The sequence below is a fragment of the Phyllobates terribilis genome, unplaced genomic scaffold (genome assembly GCF_046119375.1).
Source record: "Phyllobates terribilis strain yellow unplaced genomic scaffold, ASM4611937v1 Scaffold_1__5_contigs__length_1240528914, whole genome shotgun sequence".
In the NCBI taxonomy this organism is placed as follows: domain Eukaryota; kingdom Metazoa; phylum Chordata; class Amphibia; order Anura; family Dendrobatidae; genus Phyllobates; species Phyllobates terribilis.
The window spans coordinates 260,480,465-260,506,093 of NW_027362761.1; the positions used below are offsets into that span (position 1 = coordinate 260,480,465).

The 25,629-nt window shown below is 46.8% G+C and overlaps 1 protein-coding gene across 3 annotated transcripts in view; it reads right to left on the reverse strand.

Annotated features, from left to right (window-relative positions):
• LPCAT4 (lysophosphatidylcholine acyltransferase 4) overlaps positions 1 to 25,629 on the reverse strand; it is a 77,468-nt gene that overhangs the window by 44,284 nt on the left and 7,555 nt on the right. Inside the window, exon 1 of one of the 3 annotated variants that reach the window (XM_073671372.1) lies at positions 19,450 to 19,572. The exons of 1 other annotated variant lie outside the window; for it this stretch is intronic. In XM_073671372.1, coding sequence (XP_073527473.1) covers positions 19,450 to 19,527 — 78 coding nt within the window. In that variant the 5' untranslated portion in view covers positions 19,528 to 19,572. Of the gene's footprint in view, positions 1 to 5,150; positions 5,341 to 19,449; positions 19,573 to 25,629 lie in introns of those variants that run through there. One more of the 3 variants, XM_073671363.1, reaches the window with a different exon arrangement.

Sequence of the window (25,629 nt, forward strand, 5' to 3'; positions counted from 1 at the left end):
AAGAAGAATGGGCAGCTTTACCATCTGAGAAATTAAAGAACCTCATCCACAACTACCACAAAAAAGACTTCAAGCTGTCATTGATGTTAGAGGGGGAATACTCGGTATTAAGAACTGGGGTATGTGAACTTTTGATCAGGGTCATTTGGATGTTTTTAGTTGTCATTAAGATTTAAAAAGAGAAAACACAGTAGTTTGACAATAAATGGCTTCACCCAACCAATAACCATAAAAGTGGAGAAAAAGTTTTTGTCATCATTCATATGGTCTGAAACAAGTCCAAGAAAGCAAAAATTCTGCCGGGGTATGTAAACTTTTGAGCACAACTGTAAGTTTACAGACATTATCATCGCTGTCCACATTGGGACTCACAATCTAGATTCCCTATCAGGATGTCTTTGGAGAGTAGGAGGAAGCCGGAGAACCCAGAGGAAACTCACACAAAGGCTATGTGCTCACGATGCAGAAATGAAGCAGAAAATTTCTGCAGCATTTCTGCATCTCCCTGGCAGAAAAAAACGCATGCAGATTGTGCATGCGTTTTTCCTGCAGAATACATGCGGATCCACATGCGTTTCCGCATGCAGATTGACAAGCACTTTCCAGGCGATAGTATCACTTGGAAAGTGCTTGACAACTAGGTCACACTGTATAAATCCATGCAAACAGCATGGATTTATACAGTGTGAACCGTAAAAATTAAAACAAATAAAGCTATACTCACCTCCGAGGCCCCGGCGTGGCTGCAGCGCTGCTTCCTGGCTGGTTCCCGGCTGCCGGCATATCGCGAGACAGAGCGGTGAAGGGCCTGCGGTCACATGACTGTGACGTCACCGCAGGTCCTTCAGCGCTGCTGGCATTCAGAGAGAAGCCTCCGGACAGGTGAATATAAACTTTATTTGTTATTTTATACTTTTTTTTACAGGTACAATGGTACCCAGGTCTGGATGAGAGTCTTCTCTCCTCCAGAACTGGGTACCATACGCACATAGAGACGCATAGAAGCCGCTTGTAAAAATGTACAGTCGCGGTTTCTATGCGTTTCAATGCAAGTCAATGGCGGGAGTTCCGCTGCACTTCCGCAAAATTAAATGACATGCTGCGGATTTTTGTACGCAGCATAAACGCTGCGGAAAAATCCGCAGCATGTGCATAGAACATGCGGAATCCCCTTGGGGACCATGGGGTGCGGATTACCTAGCGTTTTACAAGCGTTTCCACTGCGGAAATTCCGCAGCATAAACGCTTGAAAAACGCTACGTGGGCACACAGCCAAACACAGGGAGAACATACAAACTCCTTGCAGATGTTGTCCTTGGTGGGATTTTAACCCAGGACCCCAGTACTACAAACAGACCTAACCACTGAGCCAAAGGGCTGCCATAAGCATGGTGCAGGGATGGGGTTTAACATAGAAGACTTGAAAATGCACTAAAAACCAAATGTTACATTTCAATTAACTCTGGGGTTTTAAAAGGTGTCTTTTTCAAGCATTTTATCCCCAGGTAATAGGACCATTAGAAAGTCCTGAAATACACACAGAGCTGACCTTCTAATGTAAAAGGACCCGCCATGGGAGACTATTAATAGCACAATTGTGATCCGCAGAGTGATCCGATGAAAAGGCGGTATTAATAATGTATACGGGGATACATAATGCCAATACTATACATTTCACTCCGGCTTGCACATATCTCTTTTATAAATGGGGCACAGATCCAAAGAATATCACTGGCAGATAGCTCTGCCGGGAGCGATGTGTACACGAAGTGATGGATGGATAGATAGATAGACACATACGCACATGTGGTCAATGTCTGCCTGTCAGCAGCGCTATATACTGTGGTATATACAGAGATGTTACACGCCAGAGAGGGCCATGTTTCCGTGGTTACTAATTAGCAGTTAGTGTGGTTAGGCCTGTTACCCAGACTCACAAACACTGCTGTCTTGTCACAGGCTTGTGGGCCAGAGGCCATGTATAAGGTGAGCGCACACGCACTAGGAGGCGGCTATAATACAAAGTGACATTATAGTCAGTGCTGACCTAAATATGTCACAGACAAGACACTATAAACAGCCCGGACCGTCATGGCTACATGCACCCGCTGTATGTATACTGTATGGCACAGACAAGGCACTATACACAGCCCGGACCGTCAAGGCTACATGCACCCGCTGTATGTATACTGTATGGCACAGACAAGGCACTATACACAGCCCGGACCGTCATGGCTACTTGCACCCGCTGTATGTATACAGTATGGCACAGACAAGGCACTATACACAGCCCGGACCGTCAAGGCTACATGCACCCGCTGTATGTATACTGTATGGCACAGACAAGGCACTATACACAGCCCGGACCGTCAAGGCTACATGCACCCGCTGTATGTATACTGTATGGCACAGACAAGGCACTATACACAGCCCGGACCGTCAAGGCTACATGCACCCGCTGTATGTATACTGTATGGCACAGACAAGGCACTATACACAGCCCGGACCGTCATGGCTACATGCACCCGCTGTATGTATACTGTATGGCACAGACAAGGCACTATACACAGCCCGGACCGTCAAGGCTACATGCACCCGCTGTATGTATACTGTATGGCACAGACAAGGCACTATACACAGCCCGGACCGTCAAGGCTACATGCACCCGCTGTATGTATACTGTATGGCACAGACAAGGCACTATACACAGCCCGGACCGTCAAGGCTACATGCACCCGCTGTATGTATACTGTATGGCACAGACAAGGCACTATACACAGCCCGGACCGTCAAGGCTACATGCACCCGCTGTATGTATACTGTATGGCACAGACAAGGCACTATACACAGCCCGGACCGTCATGGCTACATGCACCCGCTGTATGTATACTGTATGGCACAGACAAGGCACTATACACAGCCCGGACCGTCATGGCTACATGCACCCGCTGTATGTATACTGTATGGCACAGACAGGGCACTATACACAGCTCGGACCGTCATGGCTACTTGCACCCGCTGTATGTATACTGTATGGCACAGACAAGGCACTATACAGTCATGGCCAAAAGTTTTGAGAATGACACCAAAATTATATTTTCACATGATCTGCTGGCCTCTGGTTTTTATTAGTGTTTGTCTGATGTTTATATCACATACAGAAATATAATTGCAATCATATTATGAGTACCAATAGGTTATATTGACAGTTAGAATGAGTTAATGCAGCAAGTCAATATTTGCAGTGTTGCCCCTTCTTCTTCAAGACCTCTGTAATTCTCCCTGGCATGCTCTCAATCAACTTTTGGACCAAATCCTGACTGATAGCAGTCCATTCTTGCATAATCAATGCTTGCATTTTGCCAGAATTTGTTGGTTTTTGTTTGTCCACCAGTCTCTTGATGATTGACCACAAGTTTTCAATGGGATTAAGATCTGGGGAGTTTCCAGGCCATGGACCCAAAATCTCTATGTTTTGTTCCATGAGCCATTTTGTTATCACATTTGCTTTATGCCAAGGTGCTCCATCATGCTGGAAAAGGCATTTTTGGGCGCCAAACTGCTCTTGGACGGTTGGGAGAAGTTGCTCTTGGAGGACATTCTGGTACCATTCTTTATTCATGGCTGTGTTTTTAGGCAGGACTGTGAGTGAGCCAATTCCCTTGGCTGAGAAGCAACCCCACACATGAATGGTTTCAGGATGCTTTACAGTTGGCATGAGACAAGACTGGTGGTAGCGCTCACCTCTTCTTCTCCGAATAAGCTGTTTTCCAGATGTCCCAAACAATCGAAAAGGGGATTCATCAGAGAAAATGACTTTGCCCCAGTCCTCAGCAGTCCACTCCCTGTACCTTTTGCAGAATATCAGTCGGTCCCTGATGTTTTTTCTGGAGAGAAGTGGCTTCTTTGCTGCCCTCCTTGAAACCAGCCCTTGCTCAAAGAGTCTCCGCCTCACAGTGCGTGCAGAAGCACTCACACCAGCCTGCTGCCATTCCTGAGCAAGCTCGGCACTGCTGGTAGTCCGATCCCGCAGCTGAAACAGTTTTAAGATACGGTCCTGGCGCTTGCTGGTCTTTCTTGGGCGCCCTGGAGCCTTTTTGACAACAATGGAAGCTTTCTCCTTGAAGTTCTTGATGATGCGAAAGATTGCACCTCAGTCAACAATCTTTGTAGCTGCGATACTCTTCCCTGTTAGGCCATTTTTGTGCAGTGCAATGATGGCTGCACGTGTTTCTTTAGAGATAACCATGGTTAACTGAAAAGAAACAATGATACCAAGAACCAGCCTCCTTTTAAAGTGTCCAGTGATGTCATTCTTACTTAATCATGACTGATTGATCGCCAGCCCTGTCCTCATCAACACCCACACCTGTGTTAATGGATCAATCACTAAAATGATGTTAGCTGCTCCTTTTAAGGCAGGACTGCAATGATGTTGAAATGTGTTTTGGGGGTTAAAGTTCATTTTCTGGGCAAATATTGACTTTGCAAGTACAGTAATTGCTGTTAAGCTGATCACTCTTTGACATTCAGGAGTATATGCAAATTGCCATTACAAAAAATGTAGCAGTAAACTTTGGAAAAATTACTATTTGCCTCATTCTCAATACTTTTGGCCATGACTGTACACAGCCCACACTGTTATGGTTACATGCACCCACTGTATGTATACTGTGGCACAGACAGGACACAGGAGTGGGTCCGAATCTCCTCACATGTATAGCTACAGAGCGGAGCAACCAATCAGAACCCAGGTAGCGCTTCTCCATAGCAGGTTAATAGATAAAAGCAGTGATGTGATTGGTTGCTAGGGAAGCCTGCCCTGCACTAGTGATTATACAGGAGGTGGCCAGGAATTGTCAGCGTGAGTGTGCACCTCTCCTACAGCCTGAGAGGATAGATATAGATAGATAGATAGATAGATAGATAGATATAGATAATTAGTGTATACAGGGAATGAGGAGACCCTGGCAGCCTCAGTAGTGCAGCCCTGCGCTCACACACAAGCCTGCACTTCCCTCGGGTTTCTGCATTGCTCCTCTCCCACCCACTGCAAAACTTTCCACCCGTGGCAGTACCACAATTCCCCCTTCCTTCCCCCCATATTTTCCAGGTGACCCCTCACATCCTCTTTTCTTATTCCAGCTCACCCTTAATTTCTGCCAGAACCCCTCCGGGTGGAACTCGTGCAGGAAGGGGTTAAACGGGGTGCCCTCTTCTTCTTCGCCCTCCACTTTGTCCCGGGGCACGGCGGCATCGTCCATACTCACGGCTGCTGTACTGTGTACTCACTGGCCTGGGCCCGGGTGGGAACGGCTCCGAGGATGTGGGAGGAGTTTCCTCTTCCCCGCCCTCCTCCCGCCTTTATTAACCCTATCGCTGCTGGAGTCCCCACGCCGCCGTGTGCGGGCAGACGATCACGTTCAGGGCAGAGTGGACTGGACAAACCCGTTCTGCTTCATGCATGGCTCCGTGCTCATATAAAGCCGGGCGGGGAGGGCGGCGACACCTGTACGTGCCCGGGTTATGGCCGGGAAACTGGCTCTGGGGACTACTGACCGCATTGTGTGACCTTCACCTTGTACCTGAGGCTGCAGCATGACTGCCCCACACCAGGCTGCGTCCACTGCCAGCTCCTTACATTCACCTCACATTTTACATAGCAGTGTTTAGGGGTTAGTGACAGTTCTGTAATACACTGGTGTCTGATAGTGGGACACGCTGGTGGGTGGTCTGAGAGTGGGATGCACTGGTGTCTGAGAGTGGGACACGCTGGTGGCCAGAGAGTGGGACGCGCTGGTGGCCAGAGAGTGGGACGCGCTGGCTGCCAGAGAGTGGGACGCGCTGGTGGCCAGAGAGTGGGACGCGCTGGTGGCCAGAGAGTGGGACACGCTGGCGGCCAGAGAGTGGGACGCGCTGGCGGCCAGAGAGTGGGACATGCTGGTGGCCAGAGAGTGGGACACGCTGGTGGCCAGAGAGGGACGCGCTGGTGGGTGGCCTGAGAGTGGGACGCGCTGGTGGCCTGAGAGTGGGACACGCTGGTGGGTGGCCAGAGAGTGAGACGCGCTGGTGGCCAGAGAGTGGGACGCGCTGGTGGCCAGAGAGGGACGCGCTGGTGGGTGGCCTGAGAGTGGGACGCGCTGGTGGCCTGAGAGTGGGACACGCTGGTGGGTGGCCAGAGAGTGAGACGCGCTGGTGGCCAGAGAGTGGGACGCGCTGGTGGCCAGAGAGTGGGACACGCTGGTGGCCAGAGAGTGGGACGCGCTGGTGGCCAGAGAGTGGGACGCGCTGGTGGCCAGAGAGGGACGCGCTGGTGGGTGGCCTGAGAGTGGGACACGCTGGTGGCCTGAGAGTGGGACGCGCTGGTGGCCTGAGAGTGGGACACGCTGGTGGGTGGCCTGAGAGTGGGACGCGCTGGTGGCCTGAGAGTGGGACGCGCTGGTGGCCTGAGAGTGGGATGCGCTGGTGGCCAGAGAGTGGAACACGCTGGTGGCCAGAGAGGGACGCTCTGGTGGCCAGAGAGTGGGACGCGCTGGTGGCCAGAGAGGGACGCGCTGGTGGGTGGTCTGAGAGTGGGACGCGCTGGTGGGTGGCCTGAGAGTGGGACACGCTGGTGGGTGGCCTGAGAGTGGGACGCGCTGGTGGCCTGAGAGTGGGACGCGCTGGTGGCCTGAGAGTGGGACGCGCTGGTGGCCTGAGAGTGGGACGCGCTGGTGGCCTGAGAGTGGGACACGCTGGTGGGTGGCCAGAGAGTGAGACGCGCTGGTGGCCAGAGAGTGGGACGCGCTGGTGGCCTGAGAGTGGGACGCGCTGGTGGCCTGAGAGTGGGACGCGCTGGTGGCCTGAGAGTGGGACACGCTGGTGGGTGGCCTGAGAGTGGGACGCGCTGGTGGCCTGAGAGTGGGACGCGCTGGTGGCCTGAGAGTGGGATGCGCTGGTGGCCAGAGAGTGGGACACGCTGGTGGCCAGAGAGGGACGCTCTGGTGGCCAGAGAGTGGGACGCGCTGGTGGCCAGAGAGTGGGACGCGCTGGTGGCCAGAGAGTGGGACGCGCTGGTGGCCAGAGAGGGACGTGCTGGTGGGTGGTCTGAGAGTGGGATGCGCTGGTGGGTGGCCTGAGAGTGGGACACGCTGGTGGGTGGCCTGAGAGTGGGATGCGCTGGTGGCCTGAGAGTGGGACGCGCTGGTGGCCTGAGAGTGGGACGCGCTGGTGGCCTGAGAGTGGGACACGCTGGTGGGTGGCCTGAGAGTGGGACACGCTGGTGGGTGGCCTGAGAGTGGGATGCGCTGGTGGCCTGAGAGTGGGACGCGCTGGTGGCCTGAGAGTGGGACGCGCTGGTGGCCTGAGAGTGGGACGCGCTGGTGGCCTGAGAGTGGGACGCGCTGGTGGCCAGAGAGTGGGACGCGCTGGTGGCCAGAGAGTGGGAGACGCTGGTGGGTGGCCTGAGAGTGGGATGCGCTGGTGGCCTGAGACTGGGACACGCTGGTGGGTGGCCAGAGAGTGGGACGCGCTGGCGGCCAGAGAGTGGGACGCGCTGGCGGCCAGAGAGTGGGACGCGCTGGTGGTCTGGGAGTGGGACGCGCTGGTGGTCTGGGAGTGGGACACGCTGGTGCCCTGAGAGTGGGACGTGCTGGTGGTCTGGGAGTGGGACGCGCTGGTATCTGGCAGTGGGCCGCGCTGGTGGGTGGCCTGAGAGTGGGACACGCTGGTGGGTGGCCTGAGAGTGGGACACGCTGGTGGGTGGCCTGAGAGTGGGACGCGCTGGTGGCCTGAGAGTGGGACGCGCTGGTGGCCAGAGAGTGTGACGCGCTGGTGGCCAGAGAGTGTGACGCGCTGGTGGCCAGAGAGTGGGATGCGCTGGTGGCCAGAGAGTGGGACGCGCTGGTGGCCAGAGAGTGGGACGCGCTGGTGGCCAGAGAGTGGGACACGCTGGTGGGTGGCCAGAGAGTGGGACACGCTGGTGGGTGGCCTGAGAGTGGGATGCGCTGGTGGCCAGAGAGTGGGACACGCTGGTGGGTGGCCAGAGAGTGGGACGCGCTGGCGGCCAGAGAGTGGGACGCCCTGGCAGCCAGAGAGTGGGACGCGCTTGTGGTCTGGGAGTGGGACGCGCTGGTGGTCTGGGAGTGGGACGCGCTGGTGGTCTGGGAGTGGGACACGCTGGTGTCCTGAGAGTGGGACGTGCTGGTGGTCTGGGAGTGGGACGCGCTGGTGGTCTGGGAGTGGGACACGCTGGTATCTGGCAGTGGGACGCGCTTGTTGTCTGAATTAACCCGATTTGTAAACACTGTAAAGAGAAATAATCAAAACTCCAGAATTGTGTTTTTTCTTCTTTTTTCCCCACAGCTCAAGCTAAATACTGAATAAAAAGTGATCAAAGCGTCGTATCTACCGCAAAATAGTATAAAAACAGCTCAGGGTGCAAAAACCGCGCCCTCACACAGTTCCATCGACTGAAAAATGAAACATTACAGGTCTGACAAAATGAAGACAAGAGAGAACATTTTATTTTTTTGAATTTACAAATTTTTTTCACCCAGCTAAATAAAAAAAAAGCTAAACAAGTTTGGTGGCCATAATTGCCCTGAACTGGAGAATCGTGTTGACAAATCCTTTATTACCATAAAATGAATACATTGAATTGTGTCATTTAAAAGGAAAACTCCTCTTGCAAAAAAACAAGCTCTCTGCCGTTGTGTAGACAGATTACAATGTTATGGCTCTTGGAAGAAGTGGACAAAAAAATTAGAGGGCAAAACAATATAAATTTGCCCAGTTTGGAAGGGGTTATAGTATAAGTCCCGGTGTGTACATTGAGTGGGGGCAATAAACATGGTGTGAACTGAACCTTAGTGAAAATGGTAGCTCAATATATTCTTGTTAGAAGTGCTTTCGCCCTGGGAGCTTTCTAAAAATAACATTCAGGGCTCCAAGGTAATCCTACTTTCCCATGCTGAGTGTTGTTTTATAACTAAAAGCTGTCAGCGGCATCAGGGGTGCGGGACCCTCGGTTCATTATGCCGCCCTATGTGCAGCTTTTGGTTGCGCTTTCCAAGCCAAATACAAGAGTACATAGAAAAAGGGAAGCAAATAAAGATACATTCTTGAGTCAGATATGAGTAAAATATTATTTTCATAAGTGAATGGAGCTAGTCCTGCAGGGGGTCTATACAGTCATGGCCAAAAGTTTTGAGAATGACACCAAAATTATATTTTCACATGATCTGCTGGCCTCTGGTTTTTATTAGTGTTTGTCTGATGTTTATATCACATACAGAAATATAATTGTAATCATATTATGAGTACCAATAGGTTATATTGACAGAATGAGTTAATGCAGCAAGTCAATATTTGCAGTGTTGCCCCTTCTTCAAGACCTCTGTAATTCTCCCTGGCATGCTCTCAATCAACTTTTGTACCAAATCCTGACTGATAGCAGTCCATTCTTGCATAATCAATGCTTGCATTTTGCCAGAATTTGTTGGTTTTTGTTTGTCCACCCGTCTCTTGATGATTGACCACAAGTTCTCAATGGGATTAAGATCTGGGGAGTTTCCAGGCCATGGACCCAAAATCTCTATGTTTTGTTCCATGAGCCATTTAGTTATCACTTTTGCTTTATGGCAAGGTGCTCCATCATGCTGGAAAAGGCATTTTTGGGCGCCAAACTGCTCTTAGACGGTTGGGAGAAGTTGCTCTTGGAGGACATTCTGGTACCATTCTTTATTCATGGCTGTGTTTTTAGGCAAGACTGTGAGTGAGCCGATTCCCTTGGCTGAGAAGCAACCCCACACATGAATGGTTTCAGGATGCTTTACAGTTGGCATGAGACAAGACTGGTGGTAGCGCTCACCTCTTCTTCTCCGAATAAGCTGTTTTCCAGATGTCCCAAACAATCGAAAAGGGGATTCATCAGAGAAAATGACTTTGCCCCAGTCCTCAGCAGTCCACTCCCTGTACCTTTTGCAGAATATCAGTCGGTCCCTGATGTTTTTTCTGGAGAGAAGTGGCTTCTTTGCTGCCCTCCTTGAAACCAGCCCTTGCTCAAAGAGTCTCCGCCTCACAGTGCGTGCAGAAGCACTCACACCAGCCTGCTGCCATTCCTGAGCAAGCTCGGCACTGCTGGTAGTCCGATCCCGCAGCTGAAACAGTTTTAAGATACGGTCCTGGCGCTTGCTGGTCTTTCTTGGGCGCCCTGGAGCCTTTTTGACAACAATGGAAGCTCTCTCCTTGAAGTTCTTGATGATGCGATAGATTGTTGACTGAGGTGCAATCTTTGTAGCTGCGATACTCTTCCCTGTTAGGCCATTTTTGTGCAGTGCAATGATGGCTGCACGTGTTTCTTTAGAGATAATCATGGTTAACTGAAGAGAAACAATGATACCAAGAACCAGCCTCCTTTTAAAGTGTCCAGTGATGTCATTCTTACTTAATCATGACTGATTGATCGCCAGCCCTGTCCTCATCAACACCCACACCTGTGTTAATGGATCAATCACTAAAACGATGTTAGCTGCTCCTTTTAAGGCAGGACTGCAATGATGTTGAAATGTGTTTTGGGGGTTAAAGTTCATTTTCTGGGCAAATATTGACTTTGCAAGTACAGTAATTGCTGTTAAGCTGATCACTCTTTGACATTCAGGAGTATATGCAAATTGCCATTACAAAAAATGAAGCAGTAAACTTTGGAAAAATTACTATTTGTCTCATTCTCAATACTTTTGGCCATGACTGTAGATTTCTGCAAACCTCATTCACATGTACAGTACAGACCAAAAGTTTGGACACACCTCATTTAAAGATTTTTCTGTATTTTCATGACTATGAAAATTGTACATTCACACTGAAGGCATCAAAACTATAAATTAACACATGTGGAATTATATACTTAACAAAAAAGTGTGAAACAACTGAAAATATGTCTTATAGTCTAGGTTCTTCAAAGTAGCCACCTTTTGCTTTGATGACTGCTTTGCACACTCTTGGCTTTCTCTTGATGAGCTTCAAGAGGTAGTCACCGGAAATGGTTTTCCAACAATCTTGAAGGAGTTCCCAGAGATGCTTAGCACTTGTTGGCCCTTTTGCCTTTACTCTGCGGTCCAGCTCACCCCAAACTATCTCGATTGGGTTCAGGTCTGGTGACTGTGGAGGCCAAGTCATCTGGCGTAGCACCCCATCACTCTTCTTCTTGGTCAAATAGCCCTTACACAGCCTGGAGGTGTATTTGGGGTCATTGTCCTGTTGTAAAATAAATGATCGTCCAACTAAACGCAAACCGGATGGAATAGCATGCCGCTGCAAGATGCTGTGGTAGCCATGCTGGTTCAGTTTGCCTTCAATTTTAAATAAATCCCCAACAGTGTCACCAGCTAAGCACCCCCACACCATCACACCTCCTCCTACATGCTTCACGGGGAGGACCAGGCATGTAGAGTCCATCCATTCACCTTTTCTGCGTCGCACAAAGACACGGTGGTTGGAACCAAAGATCTCAAATTTGGACTCATCAGACCAAAGCACAGATTTCCACTGGTCTATTGTCCATTCCTTGTGTTCATTAGCCCAAACTTGTCTCTTCTGCTTGTTGCCTTAGCAGTGGTTTCCTAGCAGCTATTTTACCATGAAGGCCTGCTGCACAAAGTCTCCTCTTAACAGTTGTTGAAGAGATGTGTCTGCTGCTAGAACTCTGTGTGGCATTGACCTGGTCTCTAATCTGAGCTGCTGTTAACCTGCGATTTCTGAGGCTGGTGACTCGGATAAACTTATCCTCAGAAGCAGAGGTGACTCTTGGTCTTCCTTTCCTGGGGCGGTCCTCATGTGAGCCAGTTTCTTTGTAGTGCTTGATGGTTTTTGCAACTGCACTTGGGGACACATTCAAAGTTTGCCCAATTTTTCGGACTGACTGACCTTCATTTCTTAAAGTAATGATGGCCACTCGTTTTTCTTTACTTAGCAGCTTTTTCTTGCCATAATACAAATTCTAACAGTCTATTCAGTCAGACTATCAGCTGTGTATCCACCTGACTTCTGCACAACACAACTGATGGTCCCAACCCCATTTATAAGGCAAGAAATCCCATTTATTAAACCTGACAGGGCATACCTGTGAAGTGAAAACCATTGCCGGTGACTACCTCTTGAAGCTCATCAAGAGAATGCCAAGAGTGTGCAAAGCAGTCATCAAAGCAAAAGGTGGCTACTTTGAAGAACCTAGAATATAAGACATATTTTCAGTTGTTTCACACTTTTTTGTTAACTATATAATTCCACATGTGTTAATTCATAGTTTTGATGCCTTCAGTGTCAATGTACAATTTTCATAGTCATGAAAATAGAGAAAAATCTTTAAATGAGAAGGTGTGTCCAAACTTTTGGTCTGTACTGTATGTCACAGAATTTGGATTAAAGGGAACCTAGAGGTAATTCTTGCTACCCAAGCCACTTCCATTATTTATTTTGGCACATGGAGAAGTATCTGGGCGGAGAGAGGTCCCCTGGGCGACTCTCCTCTGATTTTTTTTTTCCAATTCAGCTTAAGGACCCAGTCATATGTTAGCCGCTCATATACGAGTTCTATCCATGTGTTTTCACAGATAGAACTCATACATGTTGTTGCCTATGGGGCTGTTCACATGACCAAGTGGTCCGCAACAAAACATGGAGATATGTCCAATTTTGATCCGAGTCGTGACTCAAACTAGCAAGCGCAAGTCTATAGGTCAGTTAAAAAAAATCAGACAGCACTAGGATGCAACCCATATGTCTGATTGTCATGGACTGTTTGATATAAGTGTGAAAAAGTGATGAAAATCTGATGGTAAAAAGTGAATCACTGACCAAACTCTGATGAAAATCTGATCCAAAACACGGATGTAAATCGGTCAGTTTCTTTGCGTATGAAAAAAAAATCATCTGAACGTAAGGCCGGCTTTACACAGTTGCAATTCACTGATGGTCTGTGTGCAGACAGTGATGTCCAAACCGCCCACAGGTCTGATGACCCAAATTCAACACCTTCATAGACAAGTGGCTGATGAGCTAGGTACAAAAGACCCGCGACTGGGCAGTACCTGGATAAAGATACTGCACTCGGCTTAAGGCCACGGCCCCACTTTCAGTATGTGGTCAGTATTCGGTCAGTATTTTCTCTCAGGAGTGGGAGCCAAAACCAGGTGAGGAACAATCAAGGAAAAGGTATAATAGAAACAAGTCACCAATTCTGCATTTATCACCCACTCCTGGTTTTGGCTCTCACTCCTGAGAAAAAATACTGACCAAATACTGACCCAATACTGATAGTGGGGCCATGGCCTAAGGACTCATGCAGACACCCATGGATCTTGATTCGATCTCAGACCGCAATGCATGGACTGGCCACAGATCTCCCTACCCGAGCGTGATAACTTCATAAAATTTAAAGGCTGTCATGGTCTGTAATCAGACCAAGATCTACAGACACCTGCATGAGCCCTAAGGCCAAGTTCAGACAAGTGTATGAAAAAATGTTGCATTTTCATCCATTTTCCATTGTGTGATATCCGTATGTCCATTTTGTGATATCTATATTGCAGCTGTTTTTAAAAATCATCAGTTTCAATTGTATATTATCAAGTACGTTATGTTAAAACTTAGGGCAGTACGGTGCCTGAGTGGTTATCACTGTAGCGCTGGGGTCCTGGATACAAATCCCACCAAGAACAACATCTGCAAGGAGTCTGTATGTTCTCCCCGTGTTTGCGTGGGTTTCCTCCGGGTTCTCCGGTTTCCTCCCACACTCCAAAGACATACTGATAGGGAATGTAGATTGTGAGCCCCAATGGGGACAGTGATGATGATGTATGTAAAGCACTGTGGAATTAATGATACTATATAAGTGAGTAAAATAAATACTTGCAATGTATCTGTAAAAATCAGATGCTGTAAAAATTTATTTTATATTATCCGATTTTTATATTTTTTTTTGTGCATCAATAGACTTGAATGGGCGACTCTCATCTGAAAGTATGGAAGAGACTGGTGCATGCTTTTCAACAATAACTCATTCAGTATGAAAAGCTGTCATCTGAACAGCCTATTGAATTACATTGGTCTGTGTGCTGTCCGATTTTAAGGCGAAGTTCACCCAAGCGTATAAAGCGTCTGATATTCATCCAGGAAAAAATGGACGGTTCGTCATCTGTATAGTCTTCTGTGTGTTGTTGTTTTTTACAAGACTGAATACAGTCTCCTATGTTATTAATGGCCTGTATCTGTAATAATTGGATACTATACGGTTCATCCCTATTGGATCTGTATTTTTTCTCCACGTGGACATTCGATCCGTGAAATTAAAAAAACTACCATCTCACCAGCCCAATTGAATAATTTTGGTCCTAGTGCTGTCTGTGTGATATCTGTTTTTTCCACAGACAGCACTCGGACTAAAAATATGGTCATCTAAACATAGCCTAAAATTGACAGCACACGTACAAGTAACACACTGGTCTGAACAAGCCCTAAATAAGTTTTCTCCATGTCTGGTTTCCTTTCACTCCCCCAGTTCAGATGAGTCATGGCTTGGCACATGGAAAGGTAGGACATTAATGTTAAATCCCGTCCACTTTGCTGAAAATTTAGGCAGTGTGCGTTTTTTTGCATTGTAAGGGTATGTGCCCACAATCAGGAGCTGCTGCGGCCCCGACGCTGCAGAATAGCCGCACCATTTCCGCCCTCATTATGCAAATGAGCAGCCGTGATTTTTTTTTTTCACCTGCGGACTTTCGTCATAGAGGTTAGGTCTATGAGGAAAGTCCACATGCGGACCCGCAAGAGAAATTGACATGCTGCGGATCTGAAAGACGCGCTGCATGCCAGTTTCCGCGGGTGATCCGCAGCCTCAGATGCACACATAGTGGACATGAGATTTCTAGAAATCCCATCCACTATGCTGTAACATTTAGACGCTGCAGGTTTTATGCTGCATAAACACGCAGCGTCAAACCCGTGGGCATATACCCTGAAGATACATTGCATCAAAAACTCATCATGGGAACTCAACCTAAGGGTTTGCTCACATCAGCGTACAAAATCGGTGAGTGCAATCTCAGAAACAAAATCGCATTGCACTCACAACAATGTTATTCAATTAGGCAGTGTACATCTGCGAGTTTTTCCTCACCTGGAATTGCGGTGTGGAAAAAAATCACAGCATGCTGCTTATAGTCACGTTAAAAGGCCAAGAATCACCAATGCAAGTCAATGGGTGGGAGAAAAACAATTGCACGACACATGGACCATGCGTATGTTGTGCGATTTTTAAGCACCCATCTAATAGGAAACCCGAAATTTCATCAGCCAAGAACAGTAAATTCACAGCGTGAACCGTCGGAATAAAATAGAATAGATAGAAAGATGTCATTGAGATATATAATTAGTGCAGTGCATGTGTAGCTTACTGTAAACTTGAAAAGCTGTAGTTATAAAGTATTCTAATTTACTGAGATAATGACTTTTGTGTTTTCATTGGCTGTAAGCCATAATCATCAACATTAACAGAAATAAACACTTGAAATAGATCACTCTGTTTGTAATGACTCTGTATAATATGAGTTTCACTTTTTGTATTGAAGAACTGAAATAAATTAACTTTTTGATGACATTCTAATTTAGTGAGATGCACCTATCTCTCTATCTATCTATAAAACACAAGATATTCTCCAACTTTTCTGGCAGAGAATCTCAGTTACTTTCTAGACGCAGATGTGAGCGTACTTCAAGGCTGACTTTACACATCCAGCATTTACGGTCCATGTTCAGACTGTGAAGTTTAGACCAGCCGCAGGTCTCTGAGCCAAATTCGACAGCTTCATAGACATATATGAGGTTGTAGAGTTTGGGTCAGAAGATCTGCAGCCGGTTCGGGCATCGCGGCCCACATACAGACTGTGAACTGCAGACGTGTGAAGCTGGCCTTATAGTATATGAGGGATTTGCTCTAAAATCCTCAAATCCCTTAAAAAAAAAACTGTTTAAAAAAATAAATACATTTTTTATTAGATTTACTAAGACATAAAGTGTGGTTTAATGTTTGCTATTAGTGCCGGCTTGCAAACGAGCTGGCAGCTCTAGTGTTAAATGTAAAACCATCCCCACTTTCACTCCCATCTCAGCCCATGGTCACATGCCTGGATTGTGCTCCTTCTATGGCTGCACTCTCCAGTGAGGTTACTGCAGGGCACAACTAGCTGCTCCCAAACTCCAGTAAGATGAGAGGAGCAGCTCTCTGGGTACAGCTTTCCACATCTAGAACGCCTCCTCCACAACAACTATTCTTCAAGAGTCTGTGAACACCTGTAAAAAGCTGCAGAAATTCCCAGCGCCTTCATAGTGTTCTTACAAAGCGCCTTAGTTCAGGTTTACTTTGTAAAATTTCAATAAAAGGTTACAAAAAGTGAGCGTGAAGATAGACTTGTGTGCCCACCATGCGTTTTTTAAGCGTTTCCGCAGCGGCAATTCCGCCACAGAAATGCTTTAAAAAACGCTTGGTAGAAGGTCGGCCATGTTCCCCAATGATAATCCGCATGTGCTGTGCACATGCTGCGGAAATTTCCGCTGCGGATTATCATTGCGGAAAAAAACGCAGCATGTCCACTAATTTTGTGGACACGCAGCGTAATCGCCGCCATTGACTTGCATTGAAATGCATATTATCCGTGTCAGCACATTTGCACACACGGATGTTATGCGTTTCTATGTGTGGATGGTACCCGGGTCTGGAGAAGAGGAGACTCTCATCCAGACTCGGGTACCATAGAACCTGTAAAAAAAAGAATTTAAAATAAAAAATAAAGATTATACTTACATTCTGATGGCCCCCGGCCTCCTCAGCAATGCGTCTGGTCTGTTGTATGGGTCGCGGTGGTGTGAGGACCCACTATGACATCATTTAGTCATGTGACAGGTCACGCGACCGCTGAGGTCGGCGGTCGCGTGACCTGTCACATGACTCAATGACGTCATTGCGGGTCCTTTCACACCACCGCGAGACACCGGAGAGACCGGACGGAGCGGAGAAAATACCAGGGGCCATCAGAAGGTAAGTATAATCTTTATTTTTTATTTTTTACCATTCTTATTCTTTTTTTTTAAACTATTTCTTGGTCACACTATATAAATCCATGCCGGTTGCATGGATTTATATAGTGACCAAGTTGTCAAGCACTTTTCCAAGTGATGCTAAAATCGCTTGGAAAAGCGCTTGATAATCCGCATGCAGAAATACAAGTGAAGAACACTTAAACGCTTCTACCTGGCAGGAAAACACATGTAAAATCCGCATGCGTTTTTCCTGCCAGGGAGAAGCGCAAAAAATATGTAGCATTTCTGCATCGTGGGCACAAACAGTAAGAGTCTATGATGTCAAATAGGGCTCTCTCCCACTTGAGATTAAATTGGACGAATGCAATTCAATTAAAAATCGGATTGTATTCGTACGAATTTAACCCTATGCTTGTGTTCTCCCTAGCAGTTTTTTTTCCTGCTCCAATCAGATCACAATCAGACGGGAAAAAAATGCAGCATACTGCGATTGCATGCAGAATTCAGATTGCTCGCACCCATAAAAGTCTATGGGTGCGTGTGAAATATCGCACTGCACTCGGATATCACCCGAGTGCAGTGCAATTCCCACCGATGCCAGCAACAGAGGAGATGGAGAAAATACTTTCTCTGTCTCCTCCGCACCTGTGCTCCGATTCTCTGATGCAAGAGGATCTGAGCACATGGCACTGACACTGGGCTCAAGCTCACAGCAGAGTATGAGTCGAGTGTCATTATACAGTATGCTCTCTCATCTGATACCATACGCTAGTGCATACAAGTCAAACTCTGGTTTGTGGGCCAAATCTGGCCCACAGGCTGGGTATATTTGGTCCGCAACACCAGAACCGCTACCCCTATTTAGGGAAATTATACGGTATGGAGGACTATGGGGGGCCCATTATACTGTATGGAGAACTATGTGGGGCCCATTATACTGTATGGAGGACTATGTGGGGACCATTATTCTGTATGGAGGACTATGTGGGGCCCATTATACTGTATGGAGGACTATGTGGGGCCCATTATACTATATGGAGGACTATGTGGTGCCCATTATACTGGTATATAACATATACTGGTTGGCCCGCGACTTTATCCAAGTTTTTCATTTTGGCCCTCTGTGTGTTTAAGCTTCACATACCTGCGCTAGTGGGACAACGGCCCTTAGGCCATGGCCCCACTATCTGTATTTGGTCAGTATTTTTTCTCAGTAGTGGGAGCCAAAACCAGGTGAGGAACAGAGAAAAGGTATAATAGAAACAAGTCACCAATTCTGCATTTATCACCCACTCCTGGTTTTGGCTCCCACTCCTGACAAAAAATACTGACCAAATACTGATAGTGGGGCTGTGGTGAATTATCTGGGTGTCTGTAAAGACCTAACGGAGGCATATATGACATGTTATTCCTGGTCATCAGTGAGAACCACAGAGGATGTTTGTGCTGAGGTTTATGACCTCAATCACTGGCTAGCTTTTGTTCTGTAAGAAACTTTCTTCATTGTGCTACTTCAGAACTGGGTTAATCTGAAAATGCAGAGAAAATCCACCTAACTAGTGGTGAAGAAAGTCAGACAATATATTACGGTTTGGTCCGCTTTTTTTGCGGATGCACGGTCCACAAAATGTCTCACGCTGAACACACACGGATGGCATCCATTTGTCATCAGTGTGACACAGACCGGCGCCTGGGAATCAGCACTACAGTTAGCGCTGTTCCCAAGCGCCAGGTGCTGAACACTGACCTCTTCATGGTTCCTGCCGGCACTGCGATCAGCACCAGCAGGGACAATGATGAGGGTAGTAGTGTCTGCTCCAAGTGTCTCCACCTGAAAAACTAAGAATAAAATAAAAAATCCTTATACTTACCTGTCCTAAGTGTCCCCCCGCTGTAATCCATGCGACCGATCAGCAGAGGAGCCGGGGAGAATGAAGCGCTGCAGCGAGCGGGCCCCGGAGTTGAGTTGAGGAACGGTGTCGTGTCACTCACTGAGCGCAGCTCCGGAGCTGCTCGCTGCAGTGGCTCATTCTCGCCGGCGTCAGCGGTCAGAGGATTACAGCGGGGGAAAACTCCGGACAGGTGAGTATAAGGATTTTATTATTTTATTCTTATTTTTACACAGGGACACTGCGGGAGCAGACCCTACTACCCTCATCATTGTCCCTGCTGGTGCTGATCGCAGCGTCGGCAGGAACCATGATGAGGGCAGTGTTCAGCACCCGGCGCTTGGGAACAGCACTAACTGTAGCTCTGATTCCCAGGTGCCGGTCCGTGTGATCTTGATGCGGCACACGGTTGCCACACGTGTGACACACATGGACACACGGGACACGGATATCTCCTGTACATACAGTTGTGTGAAACCGGCCTTACTTGCATTTTTTCCAGCTCCCCCATATAATCCTTTTGAGAGACTGCTTCAAAAAAAGCACAGTGGGCAGGAGTTTTCATGAAGTCACATCCACTTTGCTTGGAAAGCCAACTGCAGCAGATTTTCTGCATAAAAAATGTAAGATTGATGGTAAATGGGAACATGGCCTTAAATTAGGAACATTGCGTTTTATAAATACTATAGAGAAGCTTATGGATTTGGCAGAGATCAGCTAGTGAATAATGGACTAAAAAGTTGTGTCAGCATGTATTTCTGCTGGATCCATTTTAATAGATCATTACTGGACATGTGAACATAGCCTTACAGCAGGTCCTGTAGTTCTGATGAAACAGATGTGATGGCGTGAGGTGCACAGACTGTATGTTGGTTTTAGTATTAGGTTGAATTATCTGGGTGTCTGGAAAGACCTAACGGTGGCATAGATGGCATGTGATTCGTGGTCAGCAGTGAGAACCTAATCTCCACAGAGGATGTTTGTGCTGAGATTTATGACCTCAATCACTGGCTAGCTTTTGTTCTGTGAGAAACTTTCTTCATTGTGCTACTTCAGAACTGGGTTAATCTGAAAACGCAGAGAAAATCCACCTAACTAGTGGTGAAGAAAGTCAGACAATATATTACGGTTTGGTATAGGGTCAGCTGGGTGGCTTAGTGGTTAGCAGTGTTACCTTGTGGTGCTGGGGTCCTAAGTTGGACTCCCTGTTTGTTGTGTGGGTTTCATCCAGGTAGTCCAGTTCCCTCTTTCACTCCAAAGATTTACTAAGAGGTCAGTTTATTGCTATGAAGTAGATTGTGACCCTTCCCTCTTTCTTGGGGACAGGGACTGAGGTGCAAGGTGACAATCACTGCCCTTCATTAGCACTGGGAAATATATCTAGGAGGCCCTCAACCTGCATTGCATGTGAGATTGAAGGTAGCATGGTCAATTCCAACCTTCCCCCAACTATTGAATGGACAATATGGGTGGTTTCAACATATGATACAATTCACAATTCGGTGAAATATCGACAATGCTCCTATAGCGACACCTGGCCCGACCTATGAGGTAGTTAGCTCAGGCACTAGACATGCTGATTGGGCCAGATATTGTGATCTCAGGACAATCCATGTTTCAACGAAGTGTGTATTGAGGCTTACTGAAAGCACCACTCCAGGTTTTTTCTATGGCAGCACTGGAGTGGTGCTACTAATGCAAGTTCCCTGAACCTAGCCTTATACCTACCAGCCCTCGTCTTCAGCTCTTCCCGATACCTCTCCGATCCCATCCCACCATCTTGTGACTGCAACTTCTGACTGACTGGAAGTCAAAAGTAATAGTCACAAACTCCACGGCCCCACTATCAGTATTTGGTCAGTATTTTTTCTCAGGAGTAGGAGCCAAAACCAGGTGAGGAGCAATCAGAGAAAAGGTATAATAGAAACAAGTCACCAATTCTGCATTTATCACCCACTCCTGGTTTTGTTTCCCACTCCTGAGGAAAAATACTGACCAAATACTGATAGTGGGGTTGTGGCCTCAGTTTATGAGCGCCTCGTTCTGCCTCTTGTAGACTTACATTGGAGCGATTTGGCAGGTCACAAACTGCTGGAGACCGAAAGCAGCGGCGCTGGGAACGGATGAAGTCACCGAGAGAAAAAAATGCTGGTGTGGTGCTTTAACAACAGCTATGTATGTACACTGCTCAAAAAATAAAGGAAACACTCAAATAATACATCCTAGATCTGAATGAATGAAATATTCTCATTGAATACTTTGTTCTCTACAAAGTTGAATGTGCTGACAACAAAATCACACAAAAATCATCAATGGAAATCACATTTATTAACCAAAGGAGGCCTGGATTTGGAGTCACCCCCAAAATTAAAGTGGAAAAACCACTACAGGCTGATCCAACTTTGATGTAATGTCCTTAAAACAAGTCAAAATGAGGCTTAATATTGTGTATGACCGCCCTACAACGCCGGGGCATGCTCCTGATGAGGTTGCGGATGGTCTCCAGTGGGATCTCCTCCCAGACCTGGACTAAAGCATTCGCCAACACCTGGACAGTCTGTGGTGCAACGTGACGTTGGTGGATGGAGCGAAACATGATGTCCCAGATGTGCTCAATCGGATTCAGGTCTGGGGAACGGGCGGGCCAGTCCATAGCTTCAATGCCTTCATCTTGGAGGAACTGCTGACACACTCCAGTCACATGAGGTCTGGCATTGTCCTGCAGGAGGAACCCAGGGCCAACCGCACCAGTATATGGTCTCACAAGGGGTCTGAGGATCTCATCTCGGTACCTAATGGAAGTCAGGCTATCTCTGGCGAGCACATGGAGGGCTGTGCGGCCCTCTAAAGAAATGCCTCCTCACACCATTACTGACCCACTGCCAAACCGGTCATACTGAAGGATGTTGCAGGCAGCATATCACTCTCCATGCTCAGTGTGAACCTGCTTTCATCTGTGAAGAGCACAAGGCGCCAGTGGCAACTTTGCCAGTGGCGACTTTGCCAATCCTGGTGTTCTGTGGTAAATGCCAAGCGTCCTGCACGGTGTTGGGCTGTGAGCACAACCCCCATCTGTGGACGTCAGGCCCTCATACCACACTCATGGAGTCGGTTTCTAACCGTTTATGCAGACACATGCACATTTGTGGCCTGCTGGGGGTCATTTTGCAGGGCTCTGGCAGTGCTCCTCCTGTTCCTCCTTGCACAAAGGCGGAGGTAGTGGTCATGCTGCTGGGTTGTTGCCCTCCTACGGCCCCCTCCGTGTCTCCTGGTGTACTGTCCTGTCTCCTGGTAGTGCCTCCAGCCTCTGGATACTACGCTGACAGACACAGCAAACCTTCTTGCCACAGCTCGCATTGATGTGCCATCCTGGATGAGCTGCACTACCTGAGTAACTTCTGTGGGTTGTAGATTCTGTCTCATGCTACCACGAGTGTGAAAGCACAACCAACATTCAAAAGTGACCAAAACATCAGCCAGAAAGCATTGGTACTGAGATGTGGTCTGTGGTCCCCACCTGCAGAACCACTCCTTTATTGAGGGTGTCTTGATAATTGCCAATAATTTCCATCTATTGTCTATTCCATTTGCACAACAGCATGTGAAATTGATTGTCAATCAGTGTTGCTTCCTAAGTGGACAGTTTGATTTCACAGAAGTTTGATTTACTTGGAGTTATATTCTGTTGTTTAAGTGTTCCCTTTATTTTTTTGAGCAGTGTATTTCAAAGATGCATTTAAGGATTTTATGAAAAGGGGTTTTCCAATGAAGAAAACGTATCACTTATCAACAGGATAGGTGATAATAACTTATAGGTCTTTAACGGTCCGACCGCTGGGACCTGCACTGATGTGTAGACCGGGTCACCCTTTTTCCCGTTAGAATGGAACAGCAGTGCATATTGCTGACCGCCACCCCATTCATTCCCTAGGGGGCCATACTTGGCTTTTTTTGGCAGCTCCATAGAGAATTAATTGAGCGGTGCTCGGACATGCACACGGAGATAAAAGTTCCTGTCAGACCCCACTGATCTACACTGTGTTCCAAATTATTATGCAAATAATATTTTCTCAGATTTTCCCAAATTACCTATATGAATTGCAGTCATTGTAATTTTCCAGTCAAATAACTATTAGAGTACAATTGAAAGGTTTTTGTACAAACTGCCTATGATAACAGTATATTTTTTAAAAAATAAAAAACTCAAACTGCACTCAAAATGCATGTTCCAAATTATTATGCACAGCAGAGTTTTCAACCTTTTCATTTTAATAAAGAACAAAAAAATGGTCATTTTTGAAATTATAAGCATTAGCAGGTTATTACAAACTGAAATCAAACAGTTTTCAACTCAAAGCTTTATTCTAGGTGATGTTACATTTGCACATAGGACCTCTTGTTCGAAAGGAGCTTCTGAACTCTCTCGTCCATTGAATTTGTCAGGTTTTGGATGGTTTCTGCTTTAATTGTTTTGCATGAGGACAGAATACCCTCCCAGAGCTGTTGCTTAGATGTGAACTGCCTCCCGCCATCATAGATACTCCTTTTGATGATGCTCCAGAAGTTCTCAAAGGGGTTGAGGTCAGGGGAGCATGGGTGCCACACCATAAGTTTGTCCCCTTTTATGCCCATAGCAGCCAGAGATGCAGATGTGTTATGTGCAGCATGAGTACGTCCAAGGTCATAAAGGGGTTGAAAAGCGGGCCGGTGCTATTGGGAGATACCAGACAAGTTAGGTGTGGCCCTGGACAATTTCATCCCACCCCACTCCAGTTGATTGACAGGTCTCTCCTTATGTACACACACATGGGCGAGACCTGTCAATCAACTGGAGTGGGGCAGGGGCCGCACTGGACTAGTCAGACTTCTCCCTATAGACCTGGATTTCTTTTTAAACTGTTTTTAAACTCTGACACCCTGGAGCATTTCAGAGTATAATATAGCTGTCCGCAGTCCTGCAGCCAGACTCTGGTTCATGTTGCCCGTGGTTTGGGCAGCATGAATCTAGTAACATCTGCAGTGCAGGTACATATCGACTTCAGTACCTTAGGCAGCGCGTGGATAAGATTTTGTAAAATCTCGCCCACAATGCTGGTACTGTATTACACAGTGGATTTTCTGCCAGGAATTCCACAGTATAACCTCCCCCCAAGTATATGGATGTCATTTGTAGACAGGACTGGAGGTTTTGCAGCTGTTGTCATCCATGGTCATTTGTGCAATGTCAATGATCTGGAATTTATAAATTCCTATTTCCACATTACATTCTTTAGATTGCTCTGATTCGGGGGCAGTTTCTAATCTACTATATACTGTGATTAATGTCGCCATTTTTGTGGAGCTGACACATGTACACATGTATGAAGGAACTGTTGGTCTGGCTTTTCTTTGTGAGCTTATGAGACTCTCATCACTATTGCGCTGCCTTGAGCCCCGCAGCTATTGCACTGGTTAGTAATATGCTGTGTCTCTAGTTATTTTTTTTCCTCACTAGCAATACCATTGTACATTGTATAGTATACAGCAGTTTACTCCCTAGTAGCTACTAAAATTAGATTTGTCAGTAGAAGTGGAAAATTCTGACTGAATTGGTTGAAAAAAAGGAAATACTGTAATTTGAAATTGATTCAGGATTGTACTTTTATTTTCTTTCAATCACTCAAAAAATCTCAGAGATCAGAAGTAGTACAGGTAAAGAACAGTACAGTACTGGTAGTACAAGCAGAAAGCAGTACAGTACAGGTAGATAGGAGTACTGTAAAAGCAGAAAGCATCACAGTACATGACCTGTATGGAAGGCAGTACAGTATATGTAATACAGATGGAAGGCAGTACAGTACATGTAATGCAGGTGGAGGACAGTACAGTATATGTAATACAGATGGAAGGCAAGTACAGTATATGTAATACAGATGGAAGCCAGGACAGTACATGTAGTACAGGTGGAGGACAGTACAGTATATGTAATACAGATGGAAGGCAGTACAGTACATGTAGTACAGGTGGAGGACAGTACAGTATATGTAGTACAGGTGGAGGGCAATACAGTATATGTAATACAGATGGAAGGCAAGTACAGTATATGTAGTACAGGTGGAGGGCAGAACAGTATATGTAATACAGATGGAAGGCAGTACAGTACATGTAGTACAGGTGGAGAGCAGTACAGTATATGTAGTACAAGTGGAGGGCAGTACAGTATATATAATACAGATGGAAGGCAGTACAGTACATGTAGTACAGGTGGAGGGCAGTACAGTATATGTAATACAGGTGGAGGGCAGTACTGTACATGTAGTACAGGTGGAGCGCATTACAGTATATGTAATACAGATGGAAGGCAGTACAGTACATGTAGTAGAGGTGGAGGGCAGTACAGTATATGTAATACAGATGGAAGGCAGTACAGTACATGTAGTACAGGTGGAGGGCAGTACAGTATATGTAAGACAGGTGGAAGGCAGTACAGTACATGTCTTACAGGTGGAGGGCAGTACAGTATATGTAATACAGGTGGAGGGTAGTATAGTATATGTAATACAGGTGGAAGACAGTACAGTACATGTAGTACAGGTGGAGGGCAGTACAGTATATGTAATACAGGTGGAAGACAGTACAGTGCATGTAGTACAGATGGAGGGCAGTACGGTACATGTAGTACAAGTGG